This window comes from Rattus rattus, chromosome X (assembly GCF_011064425.1).
Source record: "Rattus rattus isolate New Zealand chromosome X, Rrattus_CSIRO_v1, whole genome shotgun sequence".
Classification (NCBI taxonomy): domain Eukaryota; kingdom Metazoa; phylum Chordata; class Mammalia; order Rodentia; family Muridae; genus Rattus; species Rattus rattus.
In genome coordinates, this window is record NC_046172.1 from 90,575,648 (window position 1) to 90,590,783 (window position 15,136).

Below are 15,136 nucleotides of genomic sequence, written 5' to 3' on the forward strand. Positions count from 1 at the left end.
ATAATTTTATTGGAAAATCTTCAAATCTTGAAGTAGTAACTAATTTATTTTTCCTTATTTTATTTATAATGCAACCTAAATTGATGTTAGGATGTTGAAGAGTAGCTGTGACAGTGATCTGTGGAGCAGATGTGGGGTTGGTGACAATGTAAAGCAGGTACATGCTCATACCCTTGGTGGATGAAGCAAGCTCCAACAGGCAAGGCCGAACAACATTATTTTTCTCTTAGCCTTTTTATACTATCTAAGACAAAACTCTCTATGGAAGAAAAAGATAACTTCCTAGCCACAAGTTACATATTCCCTAAGAACAGTCACCAGAAGCCATGTTCCTCAAAAACAGATTTAAATCATTACACAACAGGTATTTACAACAGGATTATTGATTATGCAATCTTTTGAAACCCATAACTAACTAAACCTTTCTCATCTATCTTTCTCTCATGTATCTTCATCTCTAATGTAACCCAAAGCAGTGATTCTTTTGTCATTAATTAACAAAGTTTAAGCAAGCCAAGTCTCTCTCTCTATTTCTCTCATGCTTATCTGATGACAATTTATATTTACCAAGAAACAGATCATCTATCTTATGACTTATTTTTGAAGTCTTATTCAGAAAAACTGGCTAATCATCTATTCACTATTCTACACTCATAATAGACTTATTTACTCTTTGTTCATTATCTGCCTTTTCACGGTGCACACCAAAACCTGTGACCACATCTCTAGATCAAAAAATTCAGAACTTAGAACCAACCTCGAATGAAATGTTTTCTTCGACAATTAACTTGTTCCAAGCCTATTTTTCTCTTCCTAGTACAATTATGTGTTTACATTGCATAAAAGCTCACTGTACTACTTTTCTTATTTTTTAATGTTTATTATTTTTTCATCTTTATTAACTTGAGTATTTCTTATTTACATTTTGATTGTTATTCCCCTTCCCAGTTTACCGGCCAACATCCCCCTAGCCCCTCCCCCTCCCCTTCTAGATGGGTGTTCCCCTCCCCATCCGCCCCCCATTACTCCCCTCCCCCAACAATCCCGTTCACTGGGTGGGGGGTCAGTCTTGGCAGGACCAAGGGCTTCCCCTTCCATTGGTGCTCTTACTAGGCTATTCATTGTTACCTATGAGGTTGGAGCCAAGGGTCAGTCCATGTATAGTTGGGTAGTGGCTTAGTCCTGGAAGCTCTGGTTGGTTGGCATTGTTGTTCATATGGGGTCTCAAGCCCCTTCAAGCTCTTTCAGTCCTTTCTAAGATTCCTTCAACGGGGGTCCCGTTCTCAGATCAGTGGTTTGCTGCTAGCATTCGCCTATGTATTTGCTGTATTCTGGCTGTATCTCTCAGGAGAGATCTACATCCAGTTCCTGTCGGCCTTCACTTCTTTGCTTCATCCATCTTATCTAACTGGGTGGCTGTATATGTACGGGCCACATCTGGGGCAGTCTCTGAATGGGTGTTCCTTCTGTCTCTGTTCTAAACTTTGCCTCCCTATTCCCTCCCCAGGGTATTCTTATTCCCCTTTGAAAGAAGGAGTGAAGCATTCGCATTTTGGTCATCCTTCTTGAGTTTCATGTGTTCTGTGCATCTAGGGTAATTCAAGCATTTGGGCTAATAGCCACTTATCAATGAGTGCATACCATGTGTGTTTTTTTGTGATTGGGTTACCTCACTCAGAATGATATTTTCCAGTGCATTTGCCTATGAATTTCATAAAGTCATTGTTTTTGATAGCTGAGTAATATTCCATTGTATAGATGTACCACATTTTCTGTATCCATTTCTCTGTAGAAGGGCATCTGGGTTCTTTCCACCTTCTGGCTATTATAAATAAGGCTGCTATGAACATAGTGGAGCATGTGTCTTTGTTATATGTTGGGGCATCTTTTGGGTATATGCCCAAGAAGGTATAGCGGGGTCCTCAGGTAGTTCAATGTCCAGTTTTCTGAGGAATTTCCAGACTGATTTCCAGAATGGTTGTACCAGTCTGCAATCCCACCAACAATGGAGGAGTGTTCCTCTTTCTCCGCATCCTCGCCAGCATTTGCTGTCACCTGTGTTTTTGATCTTAGCCATTCTCACTGGTGTGAGGTGAAATCTCAGGGTTGTTTTGATTTGCATTTCCCTTATGAATAAAGATGTTGAACATTTCTTTAGGTGTTTCTCAGCCATTCAGCATTCCTCAGCTGTGAATCTTTTGTTTAGCTCTGAACCCCATTTTTTGATAGGGTTATTTGTCTCCCCGTAGTCTAACTTCTTGAGTTCTTTGTATATTTTGGATATAAGCCCTCTATCAGTCGTAGGATTGGTAAAGATCTTTTCCCAATCTTTTGGTTGTCACTTTGTCATAGATTTATTTATTTATATGTAAATACATTGTAGTTGTCTTCATCCATACCTGAAGAGGGCATCAGATCCCATTAAAGATGGTTGTGAGCCACCATGTGGTTGTTGGGAATTGAACTCAGGACATTTGAAAGAGCAGTCAGTGCTCTTTACCACTGAGCCATCTCTCCAGCACTACTTTTCTAATCTATGCATTCCTTAGTATTCTACAAGAAAGGGGGAATATTCTACTCTTATTCTAAATTCATCATACTATCTAGTAGAACAATTTAAACCATTTCCTTAAAGTTTCTATCATTTACCCTAACTTCCTAAAACTATTTTACAGGAATTTTGTAAAATCATTAATTCATTTAAACAATATTGTTTTATGGAAGTTAATCTTCATATCGATCTGCAGGAATATTGCCCAATAGAGTGGAATCTTGAAGAAGTTCACTTGACTGCTGCAGCTCCTCCTGCATGGCATTCACCATTGGGCTCCCTTGGTTAAAGTGAAAAATCTGCAGCCCATCTAGTGTCATATTTGTGGCAAGTATTGTTTCTCAAGTCATCCAGTACATCTTGCTTTGTAATTTTGGTCCATAAATCTGGAATACTACCTAGATTTATAAATTTTTTGCCATATTTATTTTCTAGCTCTGATTTGAAGTGACAGATAAACCATTTCCAATATGGCTGGGTAGATGAGTCTGGGGTGATGCTCCACGTGGCAAAATCGCCTCCTGCTTCTCTGTATTTCTTGTATGGGAATTTCTGGAGGTCATCTAAAAGAAATGAACAATTACTTGCTACTGAACTGGTACAACAATCAATGACAAAGTGGTCTGTTTTATGCTTATGCCAGCCATTGACAGCCTGAGGACGGTGGAATGGCACACTGTGGTCTCCTTCATGTTGGGGAATGGTGTTTGTACAAATTGCATTACAAAAAGGACACTGTTTCCAGCAGCCACAGAGATGTTCAGAGAGAATTTGCTCAATGTCAGGAATGATTTCATCCATTTGCTTACTTGAACAGTCCTCTTCTACTTTCCTCATTGCAAGGTCCAAAGCTGTGCTCATGGCTTCTTTGAGAAACTCAGTGTCCGTTATCTCCTGGTGCTCGATGCTTACCAGGTCTCTCCTTGAGAAGACCAGGTTGCTCCCTAGATGGTCGCAGAACAAATCCAGCCAGCCAGATGCAGTGCTGCCTTTATCTTTAGCCACTGCTGTGGACTCATGAATGGCAGACAGGATGGCATTCTTGATGTCACCTAAACTTATTTTTAAAAAAGTCTTTATTTTTTCACCTTTTTTTTCTAAACAGTATCTTCTAATGTGGTCTCTAATGTAATTCCTGAAAAATGCTTCTGGATGATGAAGGTATTGCCAATACTTATCAAAATTTTCTTCTTCTGCTAGAGAGTAGAGAATATGTCTCTCCAGGTTAGCCCTGTTTCCATTGAATTCAGGGCAGGTGGCTTGCATGTCTCCAGCTACTTTAGGACCCATTATTTCCCATATGGTGACAGAGATAGCAGGAGTGAGCTTGAGCCACAGGAAGTCAGCAAAGGATGTGATGGAGGTGGCACCCTGGCAGGAGATCTTAAAACTCATAAAGAAATCATCTTTCTTCCTCTCCAGATAGTTCACAGGGTCATTCGCTCTCTTGAATGCCTCGTGCATTTCCTTGAAGTTCTTGGATGCTCTTTGGAATAAGCACAAGGATAAGTCGATGTTGTAATCTCTGGTAAATGTGTAGTCTTTCACACAGTGTTCAGATTTCAGCTCATTTTCTATGATCCTTAAGATTTCGTGAAAATAATTCTGACTGTAATCACGCTTTTGTTTCCAAATATTTTTCAGTGCTTCAGTAATTTTTAAATCGATATTATTAGTAATCTCATTGATGGATTCCTTATGACAGGTTTCTAAGCTTTTTGGTAATACACCATATATTTTTTTCATTTGGATATGTTTGGTATAAATGATTTCAAAATTTTCTCCAGACTTTATTTTTAGTCTTTCCCCAATATTTTTATCTTTCTTGAAATATTCAAGAAGGATATTTTCAGAATCCAAGTCAATGTTAGGCTCTGTGACATGAGGAACATTCGAAGATACATTGTGGATCCAATTTGTCCAAAGTTGATTGAATTTCTCATGCAACTCTTCATCAGTTAATTCCTTACCATTCACACTTAAAGCTAACTTTCGGCTCCTCTCTAACAATTCATTTTCATATTGTGACTTTTGATTATTTAGTGTTTCCTGGCTTCTCTTAAGACTGATAAGTTCATCGCTTTTCCTTCTGGTGTCTGAAATAAGTGCATCTTTAAGGATTACTAGCTTATGCTCAAAATTTGCTTTCCACTGAATCAATGTTTCACTATCTGGGTCTTCTTCAAAATATTTGTCAAATTCTTGTTTGATGGTTTTATATTTCTTGCTAAGTGGATCCTCTAGTAAACTGGATGTGAGTGTCGAGATTTTCCCATTTTGAATCTGATTGTTCAGCTGATTCTGTAAATCCAGTACATGACTCCTCAGCTCCCAGGTCCAGTGGTTATACATGGTTTCCAGTTTGCTCATGGCAAGGAGCTCTTGGGTGTTCCTGAAACTGAAAATGAAGTTCTCAGTGACTAGGGCTTTCCACAGATCTTGAACTCGGAATTTGACATTGGAGATTTTCAAGATCCTTCCCCTAGATTCTTGCTGGGCAGTTGAAAGAATTGCATTCCTTAGTTCCTGGACATTGTAGCTATAACGAAGATTGGGAGGAGCCATTGGAGGATTGCCATCCCAGAGGTGAGCAAAGTAGTAGACATGACTATTGGCATCAAACTTAATTACATCGCTGAATCGGGTTACGTTTGAGCACTCTTCCAACTTAGCAGCCAATGCTGTCATTTCATCCAGTTTTTGCTCCAGTCGCCTTCTTCCTTCCATAGTTTGGTCTTTTGCAGTAACTTCGCCCACATTTTGGTGAACAAAGAGGCAACTGGGAGAGATTTTCACTTGTTTCATTCTCAGAAATGCTTGAACAGTTATTTGTAGGATGTCTTGAATTTCTGATGGATTCTCCCCAAAAATATTGATCAGAGTCAAGTTTCCAAGGCCAATCACAAAGGTTGCCAACTCATGGTCCCAAATTTGGGATTTGTTGTTGAGTTCTGGAGCCCGAAGTCCTTCTGTGTCTACAACAAGCACAAAGTCAAAGCCAAGTTCTTCTGTGAATGTCTCTTCCACCTTCAGAAGTTGCATGTAGGCCCCCTTGGTACACCTGCCTGCACTGACTGTGAACTGTAGGCCAAACAGGACATTCAGCAGGGTAGACTTCCCTGAGCTCTGCAGGCCAAGGACAGAGAGAACAAACAGCCTTTTGTCTCCAACTTTCTCTGAGATCTTGTCAAAAACAGCTGCCACCCACTTTAGAGGGACATAAGACGCATCCCCATCCATCAGCTCAATGGGAACCCCAGCTATCATCAGATCTGCAGCAATTTGAGGGAGGCAGACAGAAAGGTTTTCTACGGAGGAAGAAGTTTCTTCTAGAGCTTCATAGATCTGGCCAACTTCTCGGAGAAGATGCTCAGTTCCTAAAGTACAGTCATGAATCTCAGTGGAGATGGCTTCTATTTGATCCTGCCAGAGTGTCAGGGAGTTGCTCTTCTGTGCTCTTTGCTTTTCTCTTTGCACCATTAACCACAAAGATCTCTGCTTTTTGTGCAACTTTTCCAGGTGTTCTATAGTCAGGTTGTCAAAAAACAGAGTCAGCCACTGCAAAAAGTAGAGATTGTTATGGGTTTCTGAATATTCTTGGAGGAGTTGAAGAACAGAGCGCATCAAATCATTGAGAGGAAAGGCTTTTTCCAATTGCCGACGTCGAATTGTTCTTTTGTCTGTCTCAATCTCACTCTTGTGTTGTTCAATGCTCCTATTCCCCTTTTCTCTCAGATGATAGAATTCTTTGTCTTTCTTACACCAAAGGTGCCAAAGTTGTCCCTGTAGGGGTAGTAAATTTTCTTTTGTCTGAGATAACTTGCATTCCTCCAGGAGGGCCATTATGGTCTGTGCCTTTTCTTTGGCTTCCTTGCAGTCCCTCTGGTCTTCATCAATGAGGAATCCTTGTTTTCTAGCTATCTGTGAACAGTCCTCTAAACTGAGAGCAGTATTAGAGAGCTCTAGAAAATATTTGATGGCATTTGTGAGCTCCTCTGTTAGTTCTGCCTCATTTCTATTCTTGATGCCAATTCTCATTCTTTTACCAGAATTATTTGCTATGACTTTTTCTTTGTCATCAATCAAGCAGATCAAGGGTCTTGGTGACTGACAGAGGTGTCTGACAAAGTTTTGTTTTCTTTTATTGTTATCAGAAGCTTGACATGAGGATCAATGAGAGAGACATCTTGCAGGAAGGTGAGTTGTTGCAATGTTCCTTTGCATCTCCATGAAGATTGGTGAAGGTCAGACCTTGTCAAATAATGTCTTCACCTTGGCCTGCAGGACAGCAGATGTCCACCACTCCCCTCCATCATGAGACAGTGTTTGTTGCTTCCTCTACAGTGTCTGTGAAAAAACACATCATGTTTACGTTTACTGAGGAGAGAGTTCATGATCTGAGATTTGGAAGCAGAGAGGCCATTTCCTACTCTAATGAAGGACACGATAGGGGTAGAGACTCGACATAGCTGCTGATTCTTGTGACTGTATCTCTGGTCTTGTGGTGATTCACTTGATTCTTGCCAACTCTTCCTAATTTGTCTGAGAGACCAGAGATAAAATTCAATCTGACAATTGTTGGGATTTGGCACCAAAAGGGGGAGTGCATACTGACAAATGGAAAGTCTGGACAAAATATATTGCTTGGTAAGATCATCTGCACAATGAAAAATGGCCATCTGGATATCCATTGGGTGAATGTGAGGCCAGGACTCAGTGGCCGAAGGATAGCTAAGACTATCATTGTCTTTAATGACATCTTCATATGGATCAAAATCTTCATTTTCATGATCGTGAGAAGCTGTGGACATCTGTTTTTTTATGTCTTCCTCATCTTTGATGACAAGATATCTCAACCCATAATCCAACATCAGTAGCTTTTGTAGGAAATAAAATGGAAGTTCCTTTTCCGATCTCGGCTGTGAATTGTACACAGAGGTCTTGTAGATCAGATGGAAGTCAGCTCTGCTCATTCTTTTTGGGTAGTAATGGTCTAGGCCTAGCCGTTGGAGTAAATCTAGAAAAGGTCCATTTTCTATCATTTCCTTTGTGTTGTTGTCATTACTTTGTTGTTTATAAGTCTGCTTCTTTTCATGGCTGAGACTTTGCAAATGTTTTTTTACCTCATCCATTTCTAAAGGAGGGGTGGTGGCTTTATAGTCCCCATCAATGAGTAATCTCAAATCATTCTCCAGATTTTCCCAGTCATGATGTGCTTCATGTTTTGTGAGAATATGTGCAACTTCTTCAGGCAACAATTTTCCCATATGTTGTTTTATTAATGTCAAACGTTGTTTCTTATCTTCTGTAGAAATATCTGTGATTTCAACTGTGGTTCTTAGAGCTGTGAGCACCAGGAATGCCTGGGCTCTGCAATTGCAAATATTTTTAAGCTCTTGGTATTTGTGTTGATTACTTTGCATTTGATCCACGAGGAAGTTTAACTCATTACACCCCAGAAGATGCTGAAAATGCTGTTTACTAACTGATAGCCTGCACTAGCTGCAATGGTGGGAGTACCAGCAGCTGCATGCATGTCTTCTGCTCTGTTTCTCTGAGGTACTTCATGAAAGAGTTGAGGGCTGTGGTGACCTCATATGTAGCTGTTCTTTTTGCTTCTTCCACTGTTTCTGGTGACTCACCTTTGAAATTTACCTCTATCAGGTTTTTGTGAGTTTTCTTTAAAGTTCTAATGAATTCAGAAAATGAGGTGATTTTGATGTCCTCTTCCTTTGACTCTGACTGATTGATCCACTGTATGATGGATTATGCCTGAGGAAAGTTTGTCACTTTGTAGATATGAGGTTCTAGAAGGCTGCACAATTGAGATTTAATAAACTGAATTATATTAGAGGGTAAATTTTTACAGAAGTTGACAATGTTTATTAGAAAATTCTGCAGATCCCAATCTGTGAGGCATGTATTAATCCAAATGGTATAACTTTTTATTTTTTGACTCAATGTTTGCATAAAATGTATTAATGTATTAAGCTGTTCTTCAGGATCAGAAACCTCCCAGCATTTCACATCCTCTAGGAAAAGCCTAGCTTCTTCTCTAGCAGTAAGAAATTTTCTCCTTCTTGAATCTGGGGGGCAGTCCAGTCAGAGCAGTGTAGTTGTTCCAAAGTTAGCCACTTGAAAAGGCATTCTTAAAATCAGTCCTGTGACTGAGAAGGATGATGTCCCAAATAGGTACCAATTGGAGTCCCCTATCAATGACAGACCAGGTTTGATTGCTAGCTACAAGACCAGCTGTCCACTGGGCAATTCCATCTGCTTCTGCTGGTCCACCTGTCTGTGCTACAGATAGTTGCACCTTGGTTTTCAGCTTCTCATGAGTTGTACTGTGAGATGCTGTTTTTGAATGTGAGTCTGACATATTTACATTTGCACCAACTTTAACTCCAAAGTCACGATAGCTGTTATTTATGTACATATTCAAAGACTCTTCTGCTTGCTTCTTTACATCATCCAATTGCTCACTTTTGAAACCTTCTGAAATGGCTTTCCAGCAGTAGATTCCCCCCAGGTGCAGTGGGCCTTGGTTAGCATGAGAGCCAAACCTGTGGAAAAAGTTTTCAGTCCTGTGCCTCAGTAAGGGGAATCCTTCTGGGTGTGTAGTCTGTTCCAGGAGTTCTTCAATACTTTTTAGTTCCTGGAGAGCAGCCTTGGAGAGCTGAAGATGATTGATGTGAAAATGGCAGGTGGCCAATGGGACATAGCTGAACTTGGCTGAGCAGAAATAAGATTGCTCTGAATGTGATTTGTGGGTATCGTCAGTTTCTGTTTGTTTGTTTTGACCCATACCAGCTTCTAGACTAAGTCCCCAACCTTCGCCTTTAAGCAAGGAGTTTGGGCTGAAACCCAGCATCTCTATAGTGTGTGTAAATGTGGCTTGTTCTTGAAAAGATGAAAATTCCTTTGTTTCTATCCATATGCCACGTTCTGGGCCAACAAGTGAGAACTGCTTAGGGACACTGAGTAGCTCTTCTCTCTTCTGAATCAGGCTTTTTTGGTGGCTGCTCTTATAAATTCCCTGCAGGGCCAGCCCTCCAGATGCCCATCTTACCAGGTCTCCATCTGAGAGGTTTTGACTTCGAGCCAAGGTCTGTTCCATGTGACTGAGACATCTCTCCATCATTTCAGTGATGTCTTTTAAGGATACTTCAGCCACTGGCCAACACTCCTCAGGGATCTCCATTGCTTGCCTCAGCTCTGCTTCTCTTCTCCTCACTGCCTCTTCTTCTCTGTGCTTCCCTTCTGACCGAAAGGCTTTCAGAGCATGCAGTGCCTGTCCTGCCTGCCTCTGCCTGGTCTTTATCATCTCCTCTGGTGTCTTGTGCAGCTCTGCAACACTATTTGGGTGTGAGAGGTCAAGCAGCCTCTCCAGAGCCCTTTTCTCCCATGTTTGTTGTGTCTGGGACTTCAGCTTCTGGAGGTCTCTTTTGTCTAAATATTGTAAAGCCTGAGCAGAGGTCACACCCAGGTCTTCCTGAGCTTTAGGGCAGCCAGTAGTCAACAGACAGTCCCCTTCTGTCAGCATCTCTGGAGATCGTGGCTCCTTCTGCTTCTTAGCTGAGGCTCATCAGGGATGCACTTTGCTGATGCCATGGCTCTGTGAGGAACAGATTGTAGTTAGTTTTGTTTGTGTCTTGACCTTAGGAAGTGCCAGCTGTGTGGCCTGAAAAGTGAATTAGTAGTTTCAACTCTGTTAGTCTTTCCCCAACCCTGCAATTTTTTCAAGTGTATTCTAAAACAACTCTGTCTTTGTCTCTGTCTCTGTCTGTCTCTGTCTCTGTCTCTCTGTCTGTCTCTCTGTCTCTCTCTCTCTGTCTCTATCTCTCTCTGTTTCTCTCTCTCTCTCTCTCTCTCTCTCTCTCTCTCTCTCTCTCTCTGTGTGTGTATGTGTGACCTGTTTTGTTGGATTCTGTGTTGAGTTCCCACTTTGCCTGATGTCATTTGTTTTCAAGAGATGGTTTCTTTTTTTTTTATTTTAATTTATTTTTTTAATAGACATATTTATTTATTTACATTTCTTTTTTTTTTATTATTAACTTGAGTATTTCTTATATATATTTTGAGTGTTATTCCCTTTCCCGGTTTCCGGGCAAACATCCCCCTCTACCCTCCCCTTCTTTATGGGTGTTCCCCTCCCCATCCTCCCCCCATTGCCGCCCTCCCCCCAACAATCCGTTCACTGGGGGTTCAGTCTTAGCAGGACCCAGGGCTTCCCCTTCCACTGGTGTTCTTACTAGGATATTCACTGCTACCTATGAGGTCAGAGTCCAGGGTCAGTCCATGTATAGTCTTTAGGTAGTGGCTTAGTCCCTGGAAGTTCTGGTTGCTTGGCATTGTTGTACATATGGGGTAAGAGATGGTTTTTTTGTTGTCACCTTCGGTGTTCTGGAACTCACTCTGTATACCAGTTTGTTCCTGATCTTTGAGATCTGCTTTCTTTTGCCTCCTGAGTGGAGTGACTGAAGGTGTGCACCACCACTGCCTGACACGTGGCTTGATTTTTAAATTTTCTTTTGCACAGAATCATTTCCTTCGAGAGAATGAATGTGAAGCCTAGTATTTGATAACATACATGAGTATTCGTTTTTGATGTTTTTAGAAACAAGTTTCATCCTCAGTTGATTACTTTTTCCTTATTAATTTTTTTCGATACCAGTGCTGACTCTTTTCATTTGTTTCTCTCTGTCATTTTTTCCTTGCTCTTCAGACACGGTTTTACTATGTTACTCTTGCTGTCTCAGAACATGTTATTTAGCCTAGGTTGGACTCTAACTCATGATTTTTGCCCTTTGCCCTTTGTAATGCTGGGATCACCAGTGTGCATCACCATGCCTGACTCTGTCACATCATTGTAGATGATTAAGAAACTAATCATCTTGGCAACAAAACAAAAAGAAGAAAAGCAGATAAACATAATCTCACATCCAAATATGTATATACCAGGAAGCAATAATCACTATTCCTTAATATCTCTCAACATCAATGGTCTCAAATCTCCAATAAAAAGACATAGATCAAAAAACTGGATATGCAATGAGGACCCTGCATTCTGCTGCCTACAGGAAACACACCTCAGAGACAAAGACAGACACTACCTCAGAGTGAAAGGCTGGAAAACAACTTTCCAAGCAAGTGGTCTGAAGAAGCAAGCTGGAGTAGCCATCCAATTATTGAGTAAAATCGATTTTCAACTAAAAGTCATCAAAAAAGATAAGGAAGGACACTTCATATTCGTCAAAGGAAAAACCCACCAAGATGAACTCTCAATCCTAAATATCTATTCTCCAAATACAATGGCACCTATATACATAAAAGAAACCTTACTAAAGCTCAAAGCACACATTGCAGCTCACACAATAATAGTAGGAGATTTCAACACCACACTTTCATCAATGGACAGATCATGGAAACAGAAATTAAACAGAGACATAGACAGACTAAGAGAAGTCATGAACCAAATGGAGTTAACAGATATTTATAGAACATTCTTTACTAAAACAAAAGGAAATACTTTCTTCTCACCAACTCATGGTACTTTCTCCAAAACTGACAATATAGTTGGTCATAAAACAGGCCTCAATAAATACAGAAAGATAGAAATATCCCATGCGTCCTATCAGACTGCCATGGTCTAAAGCTTGACTTCAACAAAAATAAGGGAAGAACCCCCACATATACATGGAAATTGAACAATGCTGTACTCAATGATAACCTTGTCAAGGAAGAAATAAAGGAAGAAATTAATGACTTCTTGGAATTTAGTGAAAATGAAGGTACAACATACTCAAACTTATGGGACACAATGAAAGCCGTGCTAAGAGGAAATCTCATAGCTTTGAGTGCCTGCAGAAGGAAACAAGAGAGAGCATATATCAGCAGCTTGAAAGCATACCTAAAAGCTCTAGAACAAAAAGAAGCAAATACATTCAGGAGGAGTAGAACACAGGAAATAATCAAACTCAGAGCTAAAATCAACCAAGTAGAAACAAAAAGGACCATACAAAGAATCAACAGAACTAAAAGTTGGTTCTTTGAGAAAAACAACAGGATAGATAAACCCTTAGCCAGACTAATGAGAGGACACAGAGAGTGTGTCCAAATTAACAAAATCAGAAATGAAAAGGGAGACATAACTACAGAATCAGAGGAAATTCAAAAAAATCATCAGATCCTACTACAAAAGCCTATATTCATGAAAAGTTGAAAATCTGCAGGAAAGGGACAATTTCTTAGACAGATACCAGGTACTGAAGTTAAATCAGGAACAGATAAACCATTTAAACAACCCCATAACTCCTCAAGAAATAGACACATTCATTAAAGGTTTCCCAATCAAAAAGAGGCCAGGTTCAGATGGGTTCAGTGCAGAATTCTATGAGACATTCGTAGAAGACCTCATACCAATATTATCGAAACTAGTCCACAAAATTGAAACAGATGGCGCTACCGAATTCCTTCTATGAAGCCACAATTACTCTTATACCTAAACCACACAAAGACCCAACAGAGAAAGAGAACTTCAGACCAATTTCCCTTATGAATATCGACACAAAATTACCCAATAAAATTCTTGCAAACCGAATCTAAGAGCACATCAAGACAATCATCCATCATGATCAAATAGGCTTCATCCCAGGCATGCAGGGATGGTTTAATATATGGAAAACCATCAACGTAATCCACTATATAAACAAACTGAAAGATAAAAACTACATGACCATTTCATTTGATGCTGAGAAAGCATTTGACAAAATTCAACACCCTTCATGATAAAAAGTCCTGGAAAGAATAGGAATTCAAGGCCCACACCTAAACATAGTAAAAGCCATATACAGCAAACCAGTAGCTAATATTAAACTAAATGGAGAGAAACTTGAAGAAATCCCACTAAAATCAGGGACTAGACAAGGCTGCCTGCTCTCTCCCTACCTATTCAATATAGTTCTTGAAGTTCTAGCCAGAGCAATCAGACAACAAAAGGAGATCAAAGGGACACAGATTGGAAAGGAAGAAGTCAAAATATGACTATGTGCAGATGATATGATAGTATATTTAAGTGATCCCAAAAGTTCCATCAGAGAATTACTAAACCTGATAAACACCTTCAGCAAAGTGGCTGGGTATAAAATTAACTCAAATAAATCAGTAGTCTTCCTCTACACAAAAGAGAAACAAGCCGAGAAAGAAATTAGGGAAACGATACCCTTCACAGTAATCCTAAATAATAAAAAAATACCTGGGTGTGACTTTAACCAAGGCAGTGAAATATCTGTATGATTAGAAATTCAAGCCTCTTAAGAAAGAAATTGAAGAAGACCTCTGAAGTTGGAAAGATCTCCCATGCTCACGGATTAGTAGGAATAATGTAGTAAAAATGGCCATTTTAGCAAAAGTGATCTCCAGATTCAATGCAATCCCCATCAAATACCAATCCATTTCTTCAGAGAGTTAGATAGAACAATTTGCAAATTTATCTGGAATAACAAAAAACCCAGGATAGCTAAAACTATCCTTAACAGTGAAAGGACTTCTGGGGGAATCGCTATCCCTGAGCTCAAGCAGTATTACAGAGCAATAGTGACAAAAACTGCATGGTATTGGTAGAAAGACAGACAGCTAGACCAATGGAACAGAATTGAAGACCCAGAAATGAACCCACACACCTATGGTCACTTGATTTTTCAAAAAGGAGCTAAAACAATCCAATGGCAAAAAGATAGCATTTTCAGCAAATGGTGCTGGTTCAATTGGAGGTCAGCATGTATAAGAATGCAGATTGATCCATGCTTAACCATGTAAAAGCTTAAGTCCAAGTGGATCAAGGACCTCCACATCAAACCAGATACACTCAAACTAATAGAAGAAAAAGTGGGGAAGAATCTTGAACACATGGGCACCAGAGAAAATTTCCTGAACAAAACACCAATGGTTTATGCTCTAAGATCAAGAATCGCCAAATGGGATCTCATAAACCTGCAAAGCTTCTGTAAGGCAAAGGACACTGTGGTTAGGACAAAACGGCAACCAACAGATTGGGAAAACATCTTTACCAATCCTACAACAGATAGAGGGCTTATATCCAAAATATACAAAGAACTCAGGAAGTTAGACCGCAGGGAGACAAATAACCGTATTAAAAAATGGGGTTCAGAGCTAAACAAAAAATTCACAGCTGAGGAATGCCGAATGGGTGAGAAACACCTAAAGAAATGTTGAACATCTTTAGTGATAAGGGAAATGCAAATCAAAACAACCCTGAGATTTCACCTCATATCAGTGAGAATGGCTAAGATCAAAAACTCAGGTGACAGCAAATGCTGGCGAGGATGTGGAGAAAGAGGAACACTCCTCCATTGTTGGTGGGATTGCAGACTGGTACAACCATTCTGGAAATCAGTCTGAAGGTTCCTCAGAAAATTGGACATTGAACTACCTGAGGACCCAGCTATACCTCTCTTGGGCATATACCCAAAAGATGCCCCAACATATAACAAAGACACGTGGTCCACTATGTTCATAGCAGCCTTATTTATAATAGCCAGAAGCTGTAAAGAACCCAGATGCCCT

At 40.0% G+C, this 15,136-nt stretch overlaps 1 protein-coding gene across 1 annotated transcript; it reads right to left on the minus strand.

The window, feature by feature from the left end:
* Positions 1–2,678: 2,678 nt before the first annotated feature.
* Positions 2,679–10,162, minus strand: LOC116888812 (interferon-induced very large GTPase 1-like). Its single transcript, XM_032890091.1, is given in 9 exon segments — positions 2,679–6,723; positions 6,726–6,761; positions 6,764–6,857; positions 6,859–8,024; positions 8,027–8,063; positions 8,066–8,627; positions 8,629–10,055; positions 10,057–10,093; positions 10,095–10,162. Coding segments are annotated over 9 exon segments (7,314 nt in total). The 3' UTR covers positions 2,679–2,836.
* Positions 10,163–15,136: the final 4,974 nt, after the last annotated feature.